Source organism: Drosophila montana, unplaced genomic scaffold (assembly GCF_035044405.1).
Source record: "Drosophila montana isolate Dmon_TW-CO22-7 unplaced genomic scaffold, ASM3504440v1 contig_3529_1, whole genome shotgun sequence".
NCBI lineage: Eukaryota > Metazoa > Arthropoda > Insecta > Diptera > Drosophilidae > Drosophila > Drosophila montana.
In genome coordinates, this window is record NW_026998408.1 from 440,697 (window position 1) to 463,310 (window position 22,614).

At 39.7% G+C, this 22,614-nt stretch overlaps 4 protein-coding genes and 1 long non-coding RNA gene across 10 annotated transcripts; 3 read left to right on the forward strand and 2 right to left on the reverse strand.

Annotated features, from left to right (window-relative positions):
* LOC135435221 (alpha-N-acetylgalactosaminidase) lies at positions 1-2,754 on the forward strand. The gene is made up of 11 exons (XM_064692167.1): positions 1-145; positions 498-955; positions 1,015-1,092; positions 1,154-1,331; positions 1,392-1,630; positions 1,691-2,023; positions 2,077-2,149; positions 2,206-2,319; positions 2,380-2,415; positions 2,479-2,554; positions 2,619-2,754. The coding sequence occupies exons 2-11, from the start codon at positions 861-863 to the stop codon at positions 2,651-2,653; spliced, it is 1,257 nt and encodes a 418-aa protein (XP_064548237.1). The 5' UTR covers positions 1-145; positions 498-860; the 3' UTR covers positions 2,654-2,754.
* On the reverse strand, positions 2,750-7,799 carry Hmgs (hydroxymethylglutaryl-CoA synthase). Of its 4 annotated transcripts, XM_064692151.1 has the most exons (3): positions 7,643-7,765; positions 7,503-7,575; positions 2,750-4,592 (listed from the first exon to the last, which is right to left on the reverse strand). In XM_064692151.1, exon 3 carries the CDS (start codon positions 4,531-4,533, stop codon positions 3,139-3,141), a length of 1,395 nt encoding a protein of 464 aa, XP_064548221.1. In that variant the 5' UTR covers positions 4,534-4,592; positions 7,503-7,575; positions 7,643-7,765; the 3' UTR covers positions 2,750-3,138. The 4 variants fall into 4 exon arrangements, with proteins under 4 accessions (XP_064548221.1, XP_064548220.1, XP_064548219.1 ...); XM_064692150.1 differs by lacking the exon at positions 7,503-7,575 and having other exon boundaries at positions 7,643-7,799; XM_064692149.1 differs by having other exon boundaries at positions 7,503-7,775.
* Positions 7,800-7,895: 96 nt separating this feature from the next.
* On the forward strand, positions 7,896-22,023 carry Vha44 (V-type proton ATPase subunit Vha44). Its single transcript, XM_064692156.1, has 9 exons — positions 7,896-8,056; positions 12,617-12,764; positions 12,829-12,982; positions 19,848-20,034; positions 20,100-20,198; positions 20,355-20,610; positions 20,673-20,770; positions 20,833-20,971; positions 21,034-22,023. The coding sequence occupies exons 2-9, from the start codon at positions 12,630-12,632 to the stop codon at positions 21,130-21,132; spliced, it is 1,167 nt and encodes a 388-aa protein (XP_064548226.1). The 5' UTR covers positions 7,896-8,056; positions 12,617-12,629; the 3' UTR covers positions 21,133-22,023.
* On the forward strand, positions 15,251-18,917 carry LOC135435208 (V-type proton ATPase subunit C-like). Of its 3 annotated transcripts, none has more exons than XM_064692147.1 (3): positions 15,251-16,522; positions 17,643-17,803; positions 18,281-18,917. In XM_064692147.1, the coding sequence occupies exons 1-3, from the start codon at positions 15,489-15,491 to the stop codon at positions 18,352-18,354; spliced, it is 1,269 nt and encodes a 422-aa protein (XP_064548217.1). In that variant the 5' UTR covers positions 15,251-15,488; the 3' UTR covers positions 18,355-18,917. The 3 variants fall into 3 exon arrangements, with proteins under 3 accessions (XP_064548217.1, XP_064548218.1, XP_064548216.1); XM_064692148.1 differs by having other exon boundaries at positions 15,252-16,522; positions 17,706-17,803; XM_064692146.1 differs by having other exon boundaries at positions 15,256-16,522; positions 17,478-17,803.
* LOC135435224 (uncharacterized) lies at positions 17,690-19,695 on the reverse strand. The gene is made up of 4 exons (XR_010437353.1): positions 19,678-19,695; positions 18,296-18,355; positions 17,921-18,220; positions 17,690-17,824 (listed from the first exon to the last, which is right to left on the reverse strand). It is a non-coding gene; the product is annotated as an uncharacterized LOC135435224 (long non-coding RNA).
* Positions 22,024-22,614: the final 591 nt, after the last annotated feature.

Genomic DNA, 22,614 nt, shown 5'->3' on the forward strand with positions numbered 1-22,614 from the left:
TAGTAGGCTTTTGGTATTTTTTAGCGCGTGTTCTACATGAATTAACAATAACAAATCCAATCGCAAGTTAAACCGCCCGCGCAAATATCCGCCTATAAAAGTTAATTGAAAAGCTGCGTATTGGAAAAACTAGAAAATTTGCAATGTACGTGTTTAATTATGTTTGCATTTTTCGATTTGTCAATACGCATAAGATATGTTTTTATCTAGAAGTGGTTGATAAAATGCCATTTGGGTCAAGACTTTAATAACTGTTTTTTTTTGTTTTTAATTACGAGCACTTGAGTTCCATTACTTTCCAATGGGAGTCAGTCGCCATAATGCATCATACAGTTATTTATCTATGTATGTGTGTGTGTGTGTGACTGAAGCGACTAAATTGTGCTACAAAAATAAGTGCTTCGCAAAAATAAAAGTTATTGCAAATTTATTTTAAAATGAATGAATAATTAATAGATAGATGCACGTCAACTGATACGTGCATGTTTTATTTTTAGCAATCTTCCCGCAATGATGAAATAGAAAGCGACGGACTCTTGTTGTTTAGTGTATGTAGGCTAAACTAGGCATCGCGATAACCTGCAACGCTTGAGCGCCTGAACTTGCGCCAACAACTAGCGCTGATAAGAAGCCTCCCAACCAACAGGCTGTCTCCCTGCTGTGCTCGACTGCTGTGAACAGTCAATTTGTGTACTCTTCAATTACAGTTAACAATTGCCACTTGCTGTTTGCGCAAGGTAAACAAGCAGGTTAAAAATTTATCTTCAGCTTGTCAGTGCCACAAGACACTCTACGCCCAACTATAAAACCGTTAACGTGCCCTGGACAGGACGCATTCCCTGCACACAGCTCGGGGAAGTATGTACAGCATGTTAAACGTTGTGGCCGCATTTCTGCTGTTATTGCTGCAGTTGCTCCAACGGGGTTCAGCGCTGGACAATGGCCTGGCACTTAAGTAAGGGCATTAAAAAGTCAACTTGAAATTTCTCGTGCTAACTGAATCCCTTGTTACAGACCACCCATGGGTTGGATGTCCTGGCAGCGCTTTCGCTGCATAACCGACTGCAAAACTTATCCCTATGAATGCATTAGGTATATAACTATATATAACTATCAGGTATTATTATTATATCATCCGGCTTTTTCGTTATAGTGAGCAGCTGTTCCGGCGTCACGCGGATTTGATTGTCTCTGAGGGCTATGCTGATGTTGGCTACGAGTATGTCATCATTGATGATTGTTGGCTGGAGAAGGATCGCGATAACAGGACAAAGAAACTTGTGCCGGATCGCAAACGTTTTCCCAATGGCCTAAACGTGCTGGCCGATCATGTAAGTAAACGAATCCAGCCTGAAAAAGTCTCTTAGTCTTTCTTTCTCCGCCCCACACAGATACACGAACGAGGACTCAAGTTTGGTTTGTATCAGGACTTTGGCACAAATACGTGTGCCGGCTATCCGGGCGTCATCAATCACATGGCACTCGACGCGCAAACATTTGCCAATTGGGATGTGGACTATGTCAAATTGGATGGCTGCTATGCGAACATAAGCGACATGGCAGCGGGTTATCCAGAATTTGGACGGCTTCTCAACGGGACAGGCAGGCCCATGGTCTACTCCTGCAGCTGGTGAGGGGCACCTTCCATATAAATATATGTAATTCCATTATTAACTGCTTTTGTGTGCAGGCCTGCGTATCAGTCGGAGGTTGGCCAAATGCCCGAATATGAATCCTTGAAGAAGCACTGCAATCTGTGGCGCAACTGGGATGATATTGACGATTCATTGGAGTCGCTCATGCAGATAATTGATTACTTTGGCAAAAATCAGGACAGCATACAGCCACATGGCGGACCGGGACATTGGAACGATCCGGATATGCTGCTGCTTGGCAATTATGGTTTAAGCTATGATCAAAGCAAATTGCAAATGGCCATTTGGGCTGTGCTGGCGGCACCCTTGATCATGTCCAATGATTTGGCCAAGGTGCGACCCGAAATCAAGGACATCTTACAGAATCGGTTAGTCAAATTCGTTTAAATATAAAATCTATCTGTTTAATCTTCTAATTCAGGGCTGTGATTGCTGTCAATCAGGATCCGCTGGGCATACAGGGCCGACGCTTGCTCATGAAAAATAATATCGAGGTAACTATTAAGTTTTGCTTAGTTATCGTCTATTAATTATCTAATCGTGTGTACAGGTCTGGCGTCGTCCCATAGCACCGACAGCCGATGCCGAATACTCTTACGCCGTGGCTTTTGTCAGCCGTCGTGTGGACGGCGCGCCATATGCCATATCATTTACGCTTAAAGATGTAATTATATATAAATTTCTCGCTGTTATTATCTCTATATTATTTATCAACTTTCTATAGCTGTCGCTGAACAATGAGTACGGCTACGGCGTGCAGGTCAGTTGCTTGGCACATTTAATACCCTATAATTTTTTTTACTTATATTCTGTTTGCTTTCAGGATTTGTTTGAGCCAAATAGCAACTTGGGCGTCTTTCGATCCGAGAGTCATTTTAATACACGCGTCATTCCCAACGGTATTTCCCTTTAATTTATGCTGTATTTATATATGTTTTTAATGTTGTTTATGTTACATTTTAGGTATCAACTTCTACAAGTTTACGGCGCTAAGCTGAAGATGAGAGCCCATTTCAACGTATTTTAATCGAATTTCATTTAAGTCCATTCCACATTGTAAACTGAAACTGTGTGAAAGAAAAAGGAACGAATAATTGTATTGAATTTCTTGTTTATTTGCACTTTACAAACGTGTTTATATGCTTTGGCTATGCATATTTTTGTATAAATACGATTTTAAATGTATTTTATTGTACAGTTATATAGGCATAGATTCAGAGTTTTTTAAAAATATTAGGATTTTTTTTACACTCGATTCCGTTTGCGTTCGTTCAGGCATGATATAAATAAAAGCGGACTTTATGAAAATGATAATAAGCCAGGCCATAAAATTAATATTGCATACAGACAACCAAATCCACCAACGTAGCTAAGATTAAAAAAGAAGTCCAGCTTTAGCTTTACAACAGATTAGTTTAGCAGCTAGATTATTGTCAAGTTAAGTAGCTTAGTTAATGCTGGCTGGGTGAGCTCCTGCCCTTGGCTAATGCACCCCGTTGCTGATGTTGCTGGGCGTGCGCTCGTAGCTGCGCCTGTGCAGTGCATCCACATCCTTCAGGTAGTAGGTGCCCGGGAAGAGGGCACCGATGCTGCCCGTCGGCGTATAGGGCGCCGCATGATTGTTCTTTTCGCGCACCTCCATCAGCGCCGAGAACTGTTCGGGCGCGACTTTTTCGCGTGCATTCAGCAGAGGCAGCACATAGTCCAGCGTGGACACAAACTTCTCAAAAACGGACGCATCCTGTGTGACTTTGATGGAATACATGGAGGCGGCCAGACCGGAGCCATAGGAGAAGACACCGATGCGTTTGCCCACCAGCTGGCTGGCCGGCTCGCTGATCAGCAGCGAGACGAGGCCCGAGTAGACGCTGGGCGTGTACATGTTGCCCACCTGATTGGCCAGCAGCAGCGATTTCTTCGTCTTGTTGGCGAACAGCTCGGCGGATTGCGTGAGGAAGGCCTTCTCCACATCCCGATCGAAATAGCTGCCCTCCAGCGTGGCTGCATTGAAGCGCTCTAGGCCGGCAAATTTGACGGCGCGCTCCTGCTCGCTGCACAGCAGAAAATCATTGAAGCACAGCCGTCCCACAGATTTCTGGACAAGTTTGCAGAACGGCGTATGAAAAATAATGGCATCGAAGTTCTGCAGACCGAGCTGCGACTGTTGCGGCTGCTGCTTCTCGAACTTCTGGCGATAGCGGCGATAGCAGGTGTCTAGGGCCGAGAGGTAGCACTGTATGGACAGTTTGCCATCGACCGTCGGATACTCGGAGCTTAGGTCGGGCTTGTAGAAGTCATAGGCGTGCTCCATGTGCGTGGCGCGCAGGCCACGTTCGAACTGGAGCGGCGCATGTGGTCCCACGAGCATGGCAATGGCGCCGGCGCCGCCAGTCGGACGTGCCGCACCCTTGGCATAGACGGCAATATCGGCGCAGACGGCGAGCGCGTAACGTCCATCCCAGCTGGACGATTCGATCCAATTGATGGCATTGAAGAGCGCTGCCGTGCCGCCGTAGCAGGCATTTGTGGTATCGATGCCCTCGATGTCAGTGTTGCCACTCGCCGCAAATAATTGCATTAGCACCGATTTTACCGATTTCGATTTATCGACTATCGTTTCGGTGCCCACCTCGAGTCGGCCGATTTCCGTGTGCTTGATATGATGACGTTCCAGTAGACGGGCGACAACCGTCAGGCACAGCGAGTTGACGTCCTCGCGATCCGAGCAGAAGCCCATTTTTGATTGGCCCAGGCCGATTGTATATTTGCCCGCAGAGGCGCCATCGAACTGTTCCAATTCCGTTTGGTCCACATATTGCGAGGGGAAGAGCACTTCAATGGCGCGTATTCCAACATTTTCGGGCCAATTTCGTGACATGACTTAGTGAATATTCTAATTGGTCGTTGGCTTCAAGAGAGTCCTGTTATACCTGAGCGCTGCAAATATTTAATAACATTTAGTGACATGTTGGAATAAATGTATATACATACATATGTATACATTGGTACATGGGCTTAAAACAAACGGTACACGCACACGTCCGCGTGCCACTTGTGTCGTCACAACTTTCACCTCTTGATATTCTGCGCAATCAGAAAATAAATCGCCTTTTAGTTATGCATATTACTTGTAATATCTGGGCGACGCACAAATGGGTAAACACCAAAATCAATAGCCGCATTTAATCGCCACCTGTTGCACGCTCGAGCTGCTCTGACCGTGTGCCGCAAGAGCGCAAACTTTGCGCAGCGCAGCGCAGCGACGTCGCACGCACGCATGTCGCCAGTGACTGAGGTACCGGCAGCGGCAGCGCAGTCGCGTCGCTGCGACCATGGAGCAAAGTGATTCCGATTTCGCTGCGGCGCGGCGCGAGCTTTTCAGACACGCCAGCCAGTGTTGCCAAATCAGCTAATTTATGGCTGAATTTAGCTATTTTCAGAGTTCAGCAGCCGGAAACAATTGAAATTTCAAAACGAATTTATTGCCAATTGTCGTGCGCTGAAAGCTAATTCAGCTATTTTTAGCTACTTTTAACTAAGGGATTCGGCTAACAGTTGGCAGCACTGACGCCAGCGGCGTACGAATGCGAACGAACATTATACCTAAAAACCAGCAGCAGCAGCAGCGGCGGCAAAAGCAACAACAATCAGAAGCACTAAAATCAGTTGGAGAAACTTTCTCCACGCAGTCGAACCTTACTTAAAAGAGAACACACACAGCAGAAGCAGCAACAACAGAAACAACTAAACCAAGTCGCAGCAGACCCAACCCAAGTTTAGGTATTCATTTTTTTTTTAATTTTGAGTTCATATTAATTGCAAGATCTAGATAGAAAAAGCGCTCAAGTGTAAAATAATACAAACGCTTTTGTTTTAAAAATCATTTAAAAAAAAGAAGATTAGTTATGCTCTTTCTGTTCTTAGTGCCAAGGTCAGGAGTTCAAGAAATTCAATTTTATATAGACATAAAATTTGTGAAATTATCATTTCAAATATTCTTTGTTTTTTTTTTTTTTGCATAACAAAAGACACGCTCTGTAAATCAAGACGGAGGCGTTATTGGAATGTCGAATATGAAATACTCTTTCGAGTATATGACTGTACTTAATTCTATAAAAAAAGGTGTTTGTTTGTTCTTTTAGAAACTATAAAATATATATTATTACTAAGTTTATATACCCTTCAAATTAACTGAGCGTTTTATAGATGGTCACTCAACTAAATTTTTACCTAATATATCATGTCTATAGACAACACAATTTATACAGTAAAAACCTGATTTATTTTAAATCCAACTCTAATTAAATTTCGTTAAATAATATATATATATATTTTAATTATTTAAAACATGCTAAATTGTTATTAGCACAATATTTCGACTAACACAAACAACTAATTTATTGCCGCTCTTCTTTTATCTCTTCTTCTTTTTTTTGGGGCTGGGTCAAGCCCATAGGTGAGTTTGGGTCTGGGTATGTAGGTCACCGTCTAACGGTCAATATTTTGTAACTGATAACGAGCGCGGTCTGTCGTCTGTCTGTTTGTCCCACAAGCGAACAGTGTCATGTTTACCGTTACTGTTAGCACCTGCCACAAAAAATCAGAAAAATTTGTGGTTTTTTTTTTGTTATATATCTGTTTTCACTTTTAACGTTTTATTTAGATTTCGTTTCGAATTTTGATTGCCTGCGCAGCGCGTAGCACACTCGAGCGAATAACTTTGCAGACTGAACAGCGCCGCGCGAGCAGCAGCAGAGGCAGCGCTTCTGATCGGCAGACGTTTACGCCGACGTCGACGTCGACAGTGACGCCAACAGCGCAGCAAGCAATTGCAAAGAGCGAAACGTGTGGGGGGGGGGGTGTGTAAGCCAATGTCAAATGCTTTGCTTAACAAGGGTGCTCCAGTGGGGTTACTATATGAAAAGCGATAAGAAAGTTTAGAGTATACATCGATAAATGATCGGTTATCGATAGTTTGACGTAATATTCGCAGGACATACGCGAGACTAGATCGAGTAATAATAGATTTTTATCCTTCCTTCTGCCAGTTACATATATATGCCAAAAACAAATTTACCCATTTTAAGTACATACAGGGTATTTGCTAATAACTATTTATCGCTCTGATATACAGATACCACGTAAAGCTCTTCAACTGGACTACGGACTGCGGCGGCTCTGTGAGATGAGATAAGATCCGTCGCGGTGATCGAACGATTGATAAGCGTCCATTAATGACGACGGCGGCTGCCGGGTAAGTGGACAAAGCCATATCCAAAGTTTCTATGCACTTGAGCTTTATTGTTTCCATTTCCATTTCCATTACAATTCCCATTCCCATTCCCATTCTCAGCTGAGTATTGGTGTTAGGGTTCAATGTTATGGAAATGCAATGCGCGCTGTTTATGCAATGAGGAAGAGACGCATACCATTGTCTCGGTTTATTTATAGCCACTGGAGGAGATGTTGAGTAAACAGACTAATTGGAAAGTGCTCACTGGAAATAGGAATTGTTTTGCGTCCGTTTTGTGTACACAATACACATTCGCTTGGCTAATTGTTTCGCTGAAAGACGGTTTGAGTCATCGCCTGTATTTTGTTGTTCTTTTCTTTTTTTGCAAAATCATACCAGGCTAAAGGTTGTAGAGCCCCCCTCACTTATACATAATGTTAGCGCACGTGTCCGACAGAACCTTTTGTTATGTGTACTTGAAGCATATGCAATTGTATTATGAAACGAATGAAATAGATGCGTAATGTCAGAAAGTGCCAATCAGAGTAAGCAGAAACTTGTATAAATTTGGTAACAACATATTGTCGTATTGTAATTTATTTCATTTTACTTACATCCTACTGTTTAATAACAAACGCCCACACGAACGCTTTAATTTCTAAGTAGTTATCACAAATCCTGTTAGAACTTCATAACAGAGATAGTCAAATTTGTCTTTAGCAGTGTGCACTAAACGAAAAATATTTACACTCACTTTCAAATTTTGGTACGCTAGTGCCACCTTAATTGGTCCAAATAATAGAATTAACTAAACTAAACTTTAATAATTAGGCACGTAGCGTAGGCGCCTACATAGAGACCGAGCAGTGTGTACACACGACTGTACGCTGAACAGCTGTTTTTGATTTGGAGTGTGTACCCCAGGCCGAAGCGGTGCTTAAATCGATATATTATCGTCATCGCAATTTATCACGTGAATCTTATGCGAAATTGTGAATTGTCATTTTCGTGTTGAGTTTCTATCAGAGACTTGTGCTCCGTTCGTACGTGCATTGTGGGTGGTGCGGTTGCGTTGCTTCATATATTTTTTAAAAAACAATTTCAACGCACAAAGTTAAAGCAGTGTTTTCTCCATATACGAGTTGACGTGTATCAGTGCCGTTTAAATGTAAGTGATTGCATTAACAAAGCCAGTTTCTGTGCGGAAAACGACACGCAGCAAATTGCGCGCATGTGAAAAAAAATACAACAGGTCTGCTGACCTGTTATCAAATGTTCAACTGTACAGTGTAATGGGAGTCTAACCATTCTGCAAGTGTTTAAAGCCACATTTGCTCTGATAAAAAGGCAAAATGATTCTGACTATGTGCAAATCTAATGACCCTGAAAAACTGTTGCCTCGTTCATTTGGCATCGACTTTTTTGGGGCGCAACGCCAAGCTGGCAGCTCGTGTGGCTAGTGGCAGCAACTAAAATCGAATAGCGGGCATTTGTGTGTGTTGTGTGTTGGAAAATATGTTGGCAAATGTTTAGTTGTTTTGTTTTTATGCTTCAAACTCTGTGGGAAAAGAAAATATCGATCGAAAAGCTGTCATGTGACTGTCACGAACAGCTGACAGTGCGGCTAACTCACCACGGCAGTGTGTGTGTGTGTTTGTGGCGAGCTGTGGTAAATTGTCTCAATGCGTATCGTTCTCGGTCTCTCTCCCCAATACTCTCTCTTGGGCTGAATGCCGCTCTCTCTCTCTCTCTGTCTGCGTAAACAAAATATCCAACCATGAAAATTTGAAAATCATTTAGCATGTTTATATTAATTAAATTGATGAATTCTTCCGTATTTCCCTTAACGGCTACCTGCTGTTAGCCAGCAGTTACACATATATTTATTTGACTGCCGGCACAAGGACTTCATCAAATAGTAATATTGCGTGCCGTGAGGACCTTGACTGCGTTTGACCAAAAGTAAACGTGAAACAAAAAGTCAAACATATTCATGCATTCGTACATATTTGCCCAGTTAATAAAACACGAATGTTAGCAGCTGGTCAACAAAACAAGAATTAAAAAAAAAACAGCTGCTTGGTTCACATACTTTAAAGGCTTAGCGACAGGCAACAAATGAGAAGGCAAATGCCTTTTCCTGACAGCACACATTAATATTAATTAATTTGGCCACCCGCCCGCTGCCCCCGCCGGCAGTTACTATGTACATAACCATGTGTGTGTGTGTGTGTATGTGCGCATCATCACAGTTATTCAAGTCGCTATTTTTGTTTTCGTCATCAGCTAACGGTGCAATTTCCTGTGTGGCGTCCTTTGAAGCCAAACTTCCCCTGCTCTCCACCTCGACCCCTTTGACACCAAACTTCCCCACCTCCACCTCAACCCATTCTTTCTTCCACCACACACATTTGTGCCAGCCGTTGGCCAGTCTGACTGGCGACATGCTCGCTTCTTGTTGCTCCTCCGCGCTCTTCGCTTCTCTTTTATATCAACATCATTTACGTCGTCTGTTTACAGTTGAAGCTTATCTGGCAAACTGTGTTGCCAATTTATGCAGTTGTTTTTCACAAAGTGGCGTTTTTAAGACAATTTTATTTATAATTAGTTAGTACAACAGTTAATTAGATAATTGCGAGTATGAAAAGAAACTGAAAACTTTTGCTTTGTGTAATTTGTCCGTGTGAATGATAAGCTGGATGCGTCACGCCTGCTTCGCGGTTAACATAGAATAAAATACATAAACATGCAAACATACAAGTGTGTACATATGTTCTGTGCATGCAAGCATAACTGCCCCCCAGTAAGGCGTGGGGGACGGGGGAGGGGGGTTTGTTGCCGCCACTGGCTAGTGATTTGTACAAAAGCAATTTCGAGTTTGGTGCTAAAAATAGATACGGTTTGTTGTTGCCCTTGCGGCGGTTGCCAGGCTAACATTTGTTTCCTGGTTGAGGACAATGCACTGCCTTGAATGTTGTCCTTGTTGTTGTTGTTGTCTTTGTTGGTGGGGGCTGATGATAAGCCAGGATAGTTATGGCGGGGTCATTATTGGGGATGGTCAGCGCCCAATGCTGTTGTCATTTTGTTTATTTTGTATACCCTGTAGCTGTTTTTGCCGGTGTCTGCCCGACCGTCTATCTATATGGCTTTTCCTATCACATATATGATTGATATGTCATTGAAAGTGCCCTGTAAATGCGGAGCGCCCTTCTATGCGATTTTCGTTATCTTAAGTGACACACACACACACACTTGAATGCTAACTATTATAGCTGTGAGTCTCTTTTTATAGTTGGGTCTCTCTCTCTCTCTCTCGCTCTGTCTGTCTTTCTTGCTCTCTCGCATTTTCACTTGTGTTATTATCGCCCTTCTATGCGATTTTCGTTATCTTAAGTGATAGCTTCACACATAACTGTGAGTCTCCCCCTCTCTCTCTCTCTCTCTCTCTCGCATTTTCCTCTGGTTATTATCGCCTTTCTATGCGATTTTCATGATTCTAAAAAAGCACACAAGTTGTGATATGCATACAAATGTTCTGCGAGCAGACACCAATGTTGTGGCAATTTAGACACCACAGAGTATCTGCTAGCTCTATTTACATATGAACATTTCTTAATATTTTATTTTTTTGTGCTCTTTGAAGGCCATCATGAAGTTATGTAATAATAGTGACTACTACTAAAACGAAATTGACCCAAGCTAGATTTGTATCTCCAGATGATTACTCATACGCAACTGACCTTAGAGCGGGCAACAAAAGCGGTCGGGTCGACACTTACCAAATTGAACAGGCTGGCAGGCGGCTTGCGTGACGCTGCCTCGTCATCATCGATTCCTTTTTCGTGGCTGCGCCTTTGTGGCACCAACAAATTTCGGTCGCAACCATATGGCAGCCAGCTACCGCGGCGCCAACATCATAGCTTAATTTGTGTGTTCATTTCGCTTCGAGCCTTCGACGAGTGCGCACGGGTTTCTCTTCTCTTCTGTTCTGGGCCATGTGAGCCACAGTGTCTGCCTTGGTCGGTCGTCGTCGTAGTGCCAAGTTTTGTTTATCGGGAATCTGGTTAAAAAAAAAAAAATTACAAGGCAAGAAATGTCCCAAAAGGCTGCGACTCATACAAATTGAGAAGCTGTTGAATAAGTTGAAGCAACATAATACTGTGAAAAGTCCTTAGAGCGAACAGAGAATTTTTTATAATATAATACAAACATAATACAGTGAAAGCTCCGCAGAGCGAACAGAGTTTTTTATAATATAATACAAACATAATACAGTGAAAGCTCCGCAGAGCGAACAGAGTTTTTTATAATATAATACAAACATAATACAGTGAAAAGTCCTTAGAGGGAATAGAGTTTTTCATAATATAATACAAACATAATACAGTGAAAGCTCCTTAGAGGGAACAGAGAATTTTCCATAATATAATACAAACATAATACAGTGAAAGCTCTCTAAAACGAACAGATTTCTTCTAAATTAAGGAGACATATAATACAATGTGTTTTTATTTATCAAAAAAAGTTGATTATTTGATGTGATTATTTATTATGATTTATTATGAAAATTTGAGTACATTTCCTTTTTTTTTTTTCGATTAGCAAAGTTTTTAGTTAGTAAAGTTTTGGGCACAAATAATAAAGTCAAAGTCTGATTAATAGTGGAAACAGTGCAAAAAGTAAATGTCCGACCAAAAGTTTTGTCAATTAAGCTGATTTCTATATTATACAAAATTTTTCTATTTCTTATAAATCAAAAATTGAGCCTGATATTGAAATTTTTAACTGATTTATCCATATTTTGTTATATCAAAGAAAACTATAAGCCAAAAAGATAACTAATTTAGCTGCTTTATTTGAAACATTCTTGTTAAAACGTCAGTTGGCAATGATTATGCTTTTTATGGAGCTTTCACTGTACTTAATGCGCGCATATTGCGTATACGCCGTGTCTTCGCGGCAACGCACAGGACCCGAAGTCTGCCTGGCGCCAATTGTCTGCGCTTTGTTGTCTAGCAGGCGCCCCCCAAAAAAAATACACACACAAGCACATGCAGTCACACACACACACACACACATTCGTGTGTATTGTTGTTTCCCAGGGCCAATGAAATGAAAATGCATATTGACGTTCGATCGCATCTAAATGCTAGGCTAACCCCACAATTTGGAGTTCAATAATTAAATTTTTATGCGTGTTTTCAATGTGTTTGTTTGGCTTTGAAAAGGCCATTTTAATATGTACACACACAATATATATATATAAACTGTGAATCGATATTGGCTCAAATTACATAATGGAAATTATTTATGGCACGTTTGTGCACTCAATTCTAAGGCAAATGGCAGACTTTGTCGACGAATTTCCGGCCAGGAAAATCATGTGAAAAATACACAAATTAAAATTCAACAGTTCTACAAAAAAAATTCCCATCAGGTTGGAATTATTGCAAACTTCTCCTAAGTGCTTTTTACAGCACAAAGAAAAGATTGATACCATTCAATCAATCAGGACAACAATTTATATAATTAATTATACTAACATTTCCAATTTCCATTTCCAATTTGTAATGTAAAAATCACATAGAAGTTCTCCAACAATATTTGGAATTATTGCAAGCTTTTCCTATGTGCTTTTTCCAGCACAAAGAAAAGATTGATGCCATTCAATCAATCAGGACAACAATTTATATAATTAATTATACTAACATTTCGCTTTTCCTTTTAGCAACTATCCTAAAATGATGTCCGAATATTGGATTATTTCGGCGCCGGGCGACAAGACGTGCCAACAGACGTTCGACACGATGAACAACCTCACCAGCAAGCAGCATAATCTGTGCAGCAACTACAAGTTCCATATACCCGATCTGAAGGTGAGCTCCAGCATCGAATTAACCAAGCCGCATATACTTAAACATATTAACTCTTCATTTATAGGTGGGCACCTTGGATCAGCTGGTCGGCCTGTCCGACGATCTGGGCAAACTGGACACGTATGTGGAGCAAATCACGCGCAAGGTGGCCATGTACCTGGGCGAGGTGCTGGAGGATCAGCGCGACAAGCTGCACGAGAACCTGCTGGCCAACAACAGTAAGTCCCTTGACGACTAGCCCTATTATGATAAATGTTCGATCGAGTTCTAGCCTAGCTTAGACTAGTTTTAGTTTAGCAAGCGAAACCATAAATATATATTTTTTATTTAGTTATGTCACTAAGAACTTTTCTTAGCTGATCGTAGCATACATTTAATATTATACGGAATGCTCTAAAGAAAAGAAAAACAAAACACACAAGTTTAGTCGTATATTGTCTACTCTATTGTTTTCTACAAATTACTAACAAAAAAAGCCCGACTATATTAAGAATTATTACACATAAATCTACATACATATTTATAAATACAGTCCCAAGGTTCCGGCGACCCCTTTTTTTCGTCCTTTGCCAAATTCAAGAGATACTTAAAAAATATCTTCAATTTCTTCAAAATATATGGAATGTTTATATGTCTGACAACAATTTGACTAACCTCAAGCCTCAAAAAACGTTTTTTACAAACGATTCGTTTTCAGCATTTAAAATTGATTTAAAAACTAATCGATTTTCAGCTGAACAATTAGAATTATCCTTTTCTTAAATTTTGTTGTACTCTTTTTTTAAGTTTCTTAAATTCTTTTTATGAGTTTTCGTTTTCGTTTTCTTATTTTTATATTCTTTTCATTTTGTTTATATCTTTTATTCATTTATATTGAAACTCATGCGCACAAATCATCTGTCACGACCAAAGAAAAAAATCGAAAAAAAAACAGAAATAAAAATAAAAATAAAGTTGTTGAATGTTTTATATAAATTAGTAACAACAATGGAACTAAAGTTTAGAACTAAAAAACAAAACAGGAAAAGTCAAGAGAATTTGCGTTGTTTATTTTGTGTTGCGTTTGTTGTACATTTCTCTAATAACTATTCTATACCCTACACACCCGAATACCCTACCCCACACACACACACACATATACATGCTATATAGTTAACAAGACATAGACGCACACACACACACACACACTGACACACACACACACACGCACACAACTTGTAGCCGCAAATGATATACTACTAAGCGCCCTTTTTTTTGGCTCTGCCTACCCAAAACAAGAAACACTTTGTATATTTTACATGAATTACTTAAATATTGTAAATTTTGATTTATTATCTTTCAATATATTTGTTTTTTTCTCGTTTCTTGTTCAATTCACCAAAATTTCGTTAGTTTTTAAATCATTCAAAAAAAAAAGAAAAAGTGTAACTTGCGCAAAAAGCAGACAAATTCTTCAACTTTTCATAAAGTAATCAAAAATATTAAAAAAAAAGAAGTATATCATAAGTGCATAAATATATATATATTTGAATATGATCAGTTGTTCTTTATGTAAAAGAAAAGACATTGAAGAAAGAAAAGCGCGTGTGTTCTTTTCCCTTTTCAGTTTTTCTTTTTCAACATTTTTTTCGGTTAAACTTCTTATTCTTTTGCTATGATTTACTTAAGTTAAGTGCGTGCGTCTTAAAAAAAATATAAATAAATTCAAAAACTGTTTTCTGTGTGTGTGTCTGTTTGTGTGTGTGTGTGTGTGTGTGTGTGTGTGCGTGCGTGTGTGTGCTGTGTTGTTGTTCGAGCTTTACTTTTGCTAACAGTAAAACATCGCATCGCATTGTTTTCTCTCTCTCTCTCTCGCTCTCTCGCTCTCACCTCCTATGATAATTATATAATAATATTAACTGTGCATTTTGTTACTAATATTTGTTTAGCACTCATTTCACTGTGTTTGTGTATATCTGTGTGTGTGTCTGTGTGTGTTTGTGTGTGCTTCACATGCTTTTTTTAGCCGTAGTTGTGAGAAGAAAAAAATGATGATATATATAACGCTTTTACACTGTACAAAATTTGATTTAATTTTTTTGTATGATATTCGAATTGCCCCACAAAAAGTTGAAATTGAAGAGAAAATAATTGGACAAAAAAATATGTGAATTTTCTCTTGCCACACACAACACATTCCTTCCACTGTTGTTCATGAAATTATGTACATCTATATTTTTATTATATATTGGTTTACAAATTACAATTTCCGGCCCCCCTCTCCCCCCCTCCGACACATGAGTTTGAATATACACACATATATATAGTTCTATATATATATATATCAAATTTATTTTAATTTTTGGAATTTCAGTTCATCTCTTAATTTGTTTTTCTTATTATATATATTTTTTAATTTTGTTTACTTTCTTCGCTTTGGTTCAAATATCAAATCGAATCGAATATCGAAAAAGTATATTTTTTTTTTGATCTCAATATAACTACATATATATAACTAGAGGCCCATTGAAGCATTTCTGGCATAGCCCCAAAATGTATGCTATAGTTTTTAAGCACCCCGAAAAAAACTGAAAGCAAACTTTGTGCTGTAAGAAAAGAAAGTATGCAACTGCGTTTATTTTAATCGGTGTAAAACAACCTGAACTCAACCTGAACTCCAACCTCCAACTCCAAATTTTGCAACCCGAAATTGCGGTCCCAGGTCCTGGCCCGCCCGACGAGAGCATGCCGTGTCGTCATCATCAGCGTTTGAAGCATTTGAGCCTGCGGCATCAGCGCAAACACCAGCACACGCACCACCAGAACAATCCGCTCCACTACCATGCCCACCATCTGCATCAGCTGCCCACGGATCTCAAGGGTAAATCCAACAACAATCTCACAGCAAAGTCAACAGCAACTGCAACTGCAACTGCAACTGCAACTGCTTCAACTACTACCAATATTATCCACAACATGCCGCATGCCCACGCCCACGCCCACGCCCAAGCGCAAGCCTCTGCCAGCCACGCCTCCTCCGCCGCCGCCTCCGCCTGCACCGCCTGCCAGCTGGGCGGCAGCTTGAACAATTTATCGAGCACGCAGGACGAATCCGAGCATGACTTTGACTTTGTGATACCGTCCGGTTGTGCCTGCGATGAATGCTTCGCCCTGAGCAGCAGCTGCACGGCGAGCACCTTGGTGGCCGATGAATGTTACACACAGACCGCTTCCTCCATGCTGAATGCGACGCGCTGTGCGATAAATACGGTAACTGCAATTGCCACCGGCAGCATGAGCAGCCCAGGTGCAGCAGCAGCAACAGGTGCAACAGCAGGTGCAACAGCAGGTGCAACAGATGGCAAGGCGAGCTCCTGCTCCTCTTCGGCTTATTTCTCAACGTCGGCGCCAACTGCCAGCAGCAGCTCGGTGCAAAGCAGCATGTCGCGCTCTAACAGCAAAAAGCTGAATAACAATACTTGCAGCATAAACAATAACAAGCTGAGCTTTCGTAGCAGCAGCGCCCATCTCAGCCAACAACAACAGCAGCAACAACAGCAACAACAACAACAACAATCCCCCAAGCAACACCTGCAACAGTTGCAACTGGGCGCTTGCTCGTCGATCTCGCCGCTGCAATCGCCCACAGCCAAGTCCAGTTGCGACACGGACGAGGATGTCGAACTGGACGATCCAAAGAGTCCGAATAGCGCCTCCTCGTTATCCGAAACGTTCGACTGGTGGTTCAATAAGCCAAAGCGTAACTCTAAGAAGTCCAGGTATCTTTTTGAAACGCATTTCTATCTATTCTGTAGAACAGTTGCCAAAAAAAGCACCAGCCAAAAAAAAATCTATACAGAAAACTATGCTAAATGCCCAAAATCCACGCAATCATCCAAAACTAGAGCCCTGCATCGGTTAATGCGTACTCGAATACTGAATCGATTCAAACGAAAACCGAAAGACTCGAACTTGTATCGAACTAAGTTGTGTTCGAACATACAAGTCATCGAACCTAAAGATATTCCTTAAACGAAGTTCGACTTGCTCGAAGCGGCAACATGTTTAAGCTACGGAAGAATATAATCGTGCAAACATGTATAAACACTCGCTCGAACACAATCGAACACAGTTTGGAGCGTGTTCGATCAAACAAAAGTTTCGTGCATTCTTTTTCTGCAACTCGAACAGTTCGAGCTCGAATAAAATTCGATTTCGAACACAGTTGGGAGCATGTTCGATCGAACACAGTTGGAAGCATGTTCGATCGAACAGAACTGTTGTTCAAATCGAACGAGTACATTTTTTTTGTCTGCAACTCGAACAGCTCGAACGCGAGTCTTGCCCCGCTCGACCGAAACATTTGTTCGAGTTTCGGAAACGCGTTTCGTTTGGCTCGATGCAGGGCTCTAAACGCAACACTCTCGGGCGTGCTACAGAGCTGCAGTCATCCAGACAGACACACAAATACACAGACACAGAATACACTGTAAAAAACAAAAAATACACAAAAACATGCACCCGCTTTGCCTGCGCTCTCTCTCTCTCTCTCTCTCTCTCTCTCTCTCTCTCTGTCTGTCTCCCACTCATGCATAAATGTTTGATTTCATTAAGAAGCAAATTTCCACAAATAGATTGCAATAATAATGTATTTCTTTTTTTAAATCAATCATGACTCACATTCCACCCATCAAAATGCACCACACAACACACAACCTACACTGTACTACACAGCACACAGACACAACCACAGACACAGGCACAATCACACTCACAAACACAACAACAATCACAGTTTCAGACACAATTCAAACCAATTGCATTTTGGCATCAGACATCGCCCACACCGCGCTCTAGTTATCGCTCTTTCTTCAATTCTCTTGCCGATCAAATTTATAGCAAACGTTCTACACCGTCTCAATTAAATATAAACAATGGATTTAATTTAACACCAACTCATAGATCGTCTCCAGTGAGTAGTTGTTGTGGCAGTAGTAGCCAGGGTCGTTCCAGTCCAGACACGGATCATGCCGAGCCGCCCGAATTTCCGCTGAGTCCAGGTTAGCATGCCTGGCCCCCATCTATATATATACAAATATATATAATAAAAGTTTATATATATAATGATATATATATAGAGTATGGCCCTTGGACGTTGCTCTGTTTGTTTTTCTTACACTTTCGTTTTGTATAACGCTTTTCCGTTGACTTTTCCTTTCGATTTTCCTGTTGTTATTTCCTTTCTCACTTTTCGTGCCCCACCTATGTATATCTACAGCTATTTTCTGACCATCACGTAAAGCTCCCGGAATTGGTTAACTGTTATACGGCATAAGTGTTATACACCTGTTATACAACTGTTATACAACTGTTATACAGTTCCAAGTCTTTCTTTCTCTGTTTACTATTTTGCAGTTCGATTTTCTTTTAAGTTAACGAGCCGCTTTTATGTGGCTCTCGTCACCTGATTTCCTTAACTATATAAATACACCAAATTATTTTGTAACAGTGTAAAAGCGAATATGTTGTTCTTTCAGTGTACTGCCACTCACCAAAAATGTTGTTCTGCTGCGCAAATATAATAGCCACGATTAACGCCGATTTCCATTAAGCTAAATATTACACACACAGATTTATTTGTTTATTTAAGATATACTTTAATTAAATCCCTATTTTTATTTATATTTACGCTTTTGATTTGCATTTAAGTGTCTACGTATAAGCTTATTGAATTACCCAATTATACACAAGCCATACAAAAAGTCAGCTAACATATTTTGTGCCGTTTGAAATGTGTTGCGAAAGGTACTCGTTATTCCTTCTAATTCTATAATAATAACAATTGTTTTACTGTACCTCGAACTCTATAGATACCCTAACCTAGAGTCTAATTAGCAACTCGTAGCCTTCTTGTATGCGTAGTTTATTTCATTGTTCTCCCGTTTTTCTCGTTGCTTATTTTTTATTTGGTTTTCTTATTGCAAGCAATTCAAAAGCAATTCAGTGTTAATTAATCTAGTTGGGATTAGTAGTGTTAGTTGGATTTTCCAGTGTTGGCAAGCCGAGGCAACTGTACTTTCTTATGACTTATTAGCTGTCGTATCTTGTAACTTTGACTAACCTTTCATAATCATATAACTGTCATGGGAACGATCGCATTTCTTGTGCAGTGTTGTAAAAGATTTCTGAGCTTCTAAGATTTATATTTCCTACTATTAATATTTCTATAAAAAGTAGATCTAAAGAAACGATTCGACAAATAATTTGACGGGCTCTTAAATAATAATAGAATTCTGAACAATATCGTACTACTATATAGTATAATTTCCATGGGAACGAACGTTTAAAAAGCTTTTTTTAGTGTTGAAAATATTAATATCCCTATAAAGAGTTGATTTAAAGAAACTATTTAATAAATATAATAATTTACTGACTTCGGCTGGTTCTTGTATCGGGTTCGTATATAGTATAATTTCCATGGGAACGATCGTTAAAAAAGTATTTTTTGCGTAGTGTTGTAAAATGTCGAACATCTTAGATATAGATTTCCCACTATTAATATCCCTATAAGAAGTAGACCTAAAGAAACAATTCGACAAATAATTGACAGAGCCTTTGTCGAGCTCTTAACTAATAGCTTTACTACGCACTGAATTGCTTAGCTGACTAACTAATTTTAGTTAATTGTTTTTGTTAACATTTGCCTGACTGTTAATTGCCTTATTTATGTCGTTGTTATATATGTCTATATATTTTAATCTTTATCTGAACGTTGTAGTATTTGTTAAATCATGTGTGTAAAAGTCAAGTGTGAAATGAATGTGTGTGTGTTTGTGTGTGAGTGTGAGTGTGTGTGTATGTGTGTGTGTCTTGTATAAGTGTTTGTCTATATATATTATATATTTATCTTGTCTGAGCAATATTTATTACGTACTTAACTTTGTTGTTTATGATTTCGAAACTAACTCAGTTTGTTTTATACTAATTACAAGAAAAAACAGAAAATAAATAGATAAATATTTTTTTAATTTAATTTTTTCCGGACAAGTTTATCAATGCCAAAGCCAACTAATTCCCTTTTCCGTTCTCAAATCAAACAATTAGCCGAACTACCGCAGTATTTAACGCGTTTCCAATGGGACATGGCCAAGTATCCGATTAAGCAATCGTTGCGCAACATTGCCGACATCATTTCCAAGCAAATTGGCCAAATCGATGGCGATCTGAAGACCAAGTCGCAGGCCTACAACAATCTGAAGGGCAATCTACAGAACCTGGAGAAGAAGAAAACGTAAGCGAGCATAATCCTAGCTAATGATTCAGGCAATCTCTAATTATTCTCTCTCTCACACACAGTGGCAGCTTGCTGACCCGCAACCTGGCGGATTTGGTCAAGAAGGAGCACTTCATATTGGACTCGGAGTACCTGACCACGCTGCTGGTGATTGTGCCAAAGTAAGTGGAGCGGGAGATACCCTTCCATTATGTTAACAGGGCTGCAAAACCAAGGATTACCTCAGATCCCTAAGCCAGGCAGGATCTAGATGCGGCACCGTTTTGCAGCCTTGCTTCTTTATGCTTATCTCACTCATGTTCCAAACTTTCTTTTAGAACCATGGCCAACGATTGGTTAGCCAATTATGAGAAAATCACGGACATGATTGTGCCGCGCTCGTCGCAGCTGATCAAGGAGGATCCCGACTATTGCCTCTTCAATGTGACGCTCTTCAAGAAGGTCACCGAAGAGTTCAAGCTGCATGCACGCGAGCGCAAGTTCATAGTGCGCGACTTTGTCTACAACGAGGAGGAGCTCGCCGCGGGCAAGAACGAGATGACCAAGCTGATGACCGACAAGAAGAAGCAGTTTGTGCGTAGCAATAAAAACTTAATTATACATCAAATAATTCTCTGTTAATTAACGTATTTCAGGGCCCCTTGGTGCGCTGGCTGAAGGTGAACTTCAGCGAGGCCTTCTGCGCCTTGATACACGTCAAAGCGCTGCGCGTTTTTGTGGAATCCGTGCTGAGGTAGGCAACGCATCCATTAGCAATGCTAGCTGTGGTCTTAGTTAATCTTATGCTCCATCCAGATACGGCCTGCCGGTCAACTTCCAGGCCATATTGATTGAGCCCAACAAGAAGAGCGTGAAGCGTCTGCGCGATGTCCTCAATCAGCTGTATGGCCACTTGGACGGCGCATCCGCTGGCGGACAAGTCAGCAGTGCTGATGTAAGATTTACTCCATTCCACTCTCTGTACACTTATTAATTAATGTTTGATGTTTCTTGCAGAATGTCGACATACCCGGCTTGGGCTTTGGCCAGTCCGAATACTATCCCTATGTGTTCTACAAGGTGAACATCGATATGGTTGAGCAAACCAAGCTTTAAGAGGCCGCTCTCATGCCTCTGCATCGCACACACACACACACACACACACACACACATCCACGCAAAAATAAATACAGCAAAAATTAATAATTGAATATGCAAATTATATTCAGCGGCAGATCCCGAAAAAAGGGGCGCTGACTAAACTTAAATCTAACCTGCTCATTGAATCCAAAAACAACTACAACAGCAACAGTTGCCACGCCTATATTAAAACACACGCAAACAATTAATAGTTAACTATAAATATTTTTAGTCATTGTTATATAATTATTGTTGTTATTTATGTTACGCGTTCATACAATTCCGTTTCAAGTTCAACTTAAAAAAACATAAGTTTAAATAAAAAACGCGCGTAAGAGAAGCTAAAGAAAATTTCGAGAACAATTTCAAGTCGCAAAACTAATGCAAAATACATTAAAAGAAACTGCATAAAAGTTTATGTTTTTATTTACGTTTGTTGTTCTGCTTCAGTTATAAACAGTATTTTTTGTTCTTTTTTGTTTTCTGGCCTTGTTTAAAACAAATATTAATTGTGCTTTGTTCTTGCAAGAAATACACACACATATTTAGTTAATTGATAAAGAAAAGCTTTCGTAAATTGTCACTAAATGAGCCAATAATATTATTATTAATACAAATAAATATTTGATTTACCTTTGATTTTGTTTTTACCTGTCTTGTTTTTGTGCCTGTAACTAACCTAAATTGCATACTTCCCCCGACTTAACCAACTGTTAAACTAAATTCATAACTATAAGCATAAATGGTGTCGCAAATAGTTTGATTTAACCAAAACATATTAATGCAATGAGATTTCCTCTGCAAATACAAAAACCCTAAAACGAAAGTATTGTATTTATAAATGTTGCCTAAATATCGAGAGTTTATTGCAAATCCAAATTCGCTATGATAAAGCTGAGAAACTGTTTAAATCCCTTCTTGTAAGTTGTGCAGTCTAAGAAAGTTAAGCATAAATCGAACAGAACTTAAAACCGAATGAAAATTAATTGCTGATGAGGCCACGTTATAAATAAATAAATACTTATCTATGCCCAATTTAAAGGAGAATCTAATGAATAAAAGAACAATAATATTTGTATGTAAATTTAAATTAAATATATTTTCAATGTTTGCTACTGCTACAACATCAAAATCTAATTGTGTTAACAAAATAAGGGAACCCAAAAAAAGCAAAAAAAAAAATAAGAGAAACAATTATAAAATCGAGACAAAACGCAGTATCTTCTAAATATACATATGTATACATATATATTTTAAATTTATGCATTATTAAAATATGTAAATGTCAATGCGTTATATAAGGTGCCGTTAAGCCATCCTTGTAAATAATTATAAAGAAAGAAAGACATTCCAACCTTGTTTGTTTTCAATTGCCCACAGAAATATTATAATTATTAATGGTAAAGTAGAATCTTAAGATCAGCTGAAAAGCAGAACAGCCCATAGATGAAACAGTTT

What these genes read in the sequence shown, in the direction of transcription:
- Hmgs (XM_064692150.1), bottom strand. Translation starts at nt 4,533, where the DNA reads ATGTCACGAAATTGGCCCGAAAATGTTGGAATACGCGCCATTGAAGTG.
- LOC135435221 (XM_064692167.1), top strand. Translation starts at nt 861, where the DNA reads ATGTACAGCATGTTAAACGTTGTGGCCGCATTTCTGCTGTTATTGCTG. An exon ending in GACAATGGCCTGGCACTTAA is followed by an intron (nt 956 to 1,014) that starts GTAAGGGCATTA and finishes CCCTTGTTACAG; the next exon opens with ACCACCCATGGGTTGGATGT. An exon ending in TCATGAAAAATAATATCGAG is followed by an intron (nt 2,150 to 2,205) that starts GTAACTATTAAG and finishes TCGTGTGTACAG; the next exon opens with GTCTGGCGTCGTCCCATAGC.
- Vha44 (XM_064692156.1), top strand. Translation starts at nt 12,630, where the DNA reads ATGATGTCCGAATATTGGATTATTTCGGCGCCGGGCGACAAGACGTGC. An exon ending in GAACCTGCTGGCCAACAACA is followed by an intron (nt 12,983 to 19,847) that starts GTAAGTCCCTTG and finishes TCAAACAATTAG; the next exon opens with CCGAACTACCGCAGTATTTA. An exon ending in CCGACAAGAAGAAGCAGTTT is followed by an intron (nt 20,611 to 20,672) that starts GTGCGTAGCAAT and finishes AACGTATTTCAG; the next exon opens with GGCCCCTTGGTGCGCTGGCT.
- LOC135435208 (XM_064692146.1), top strand. Translation starts at nt 15,489, where the DNA reads ATGCCGTGTCGTCATCATCAGCGTTTGAAGCATTTGAGCCTGCGGCAT. An exon ending in CGTAACTCTAAGAAGTCCAG is followed by an intron (nt 16,523 to 17,477) that starts GTATCTTTTTGA and finishes TGTACTACACAG; the next exon opens with CACACAGACACAACCACAGA. An exon ending in CGAATTTCCGCTGAGTCCAG is followed by an intron (nt 17,804 to 18,280) that starts GTTAGCATGCCT and finishes TTGTTCTTTCAG; the next exon opens with TGTACTGCCACTCACCAAAA.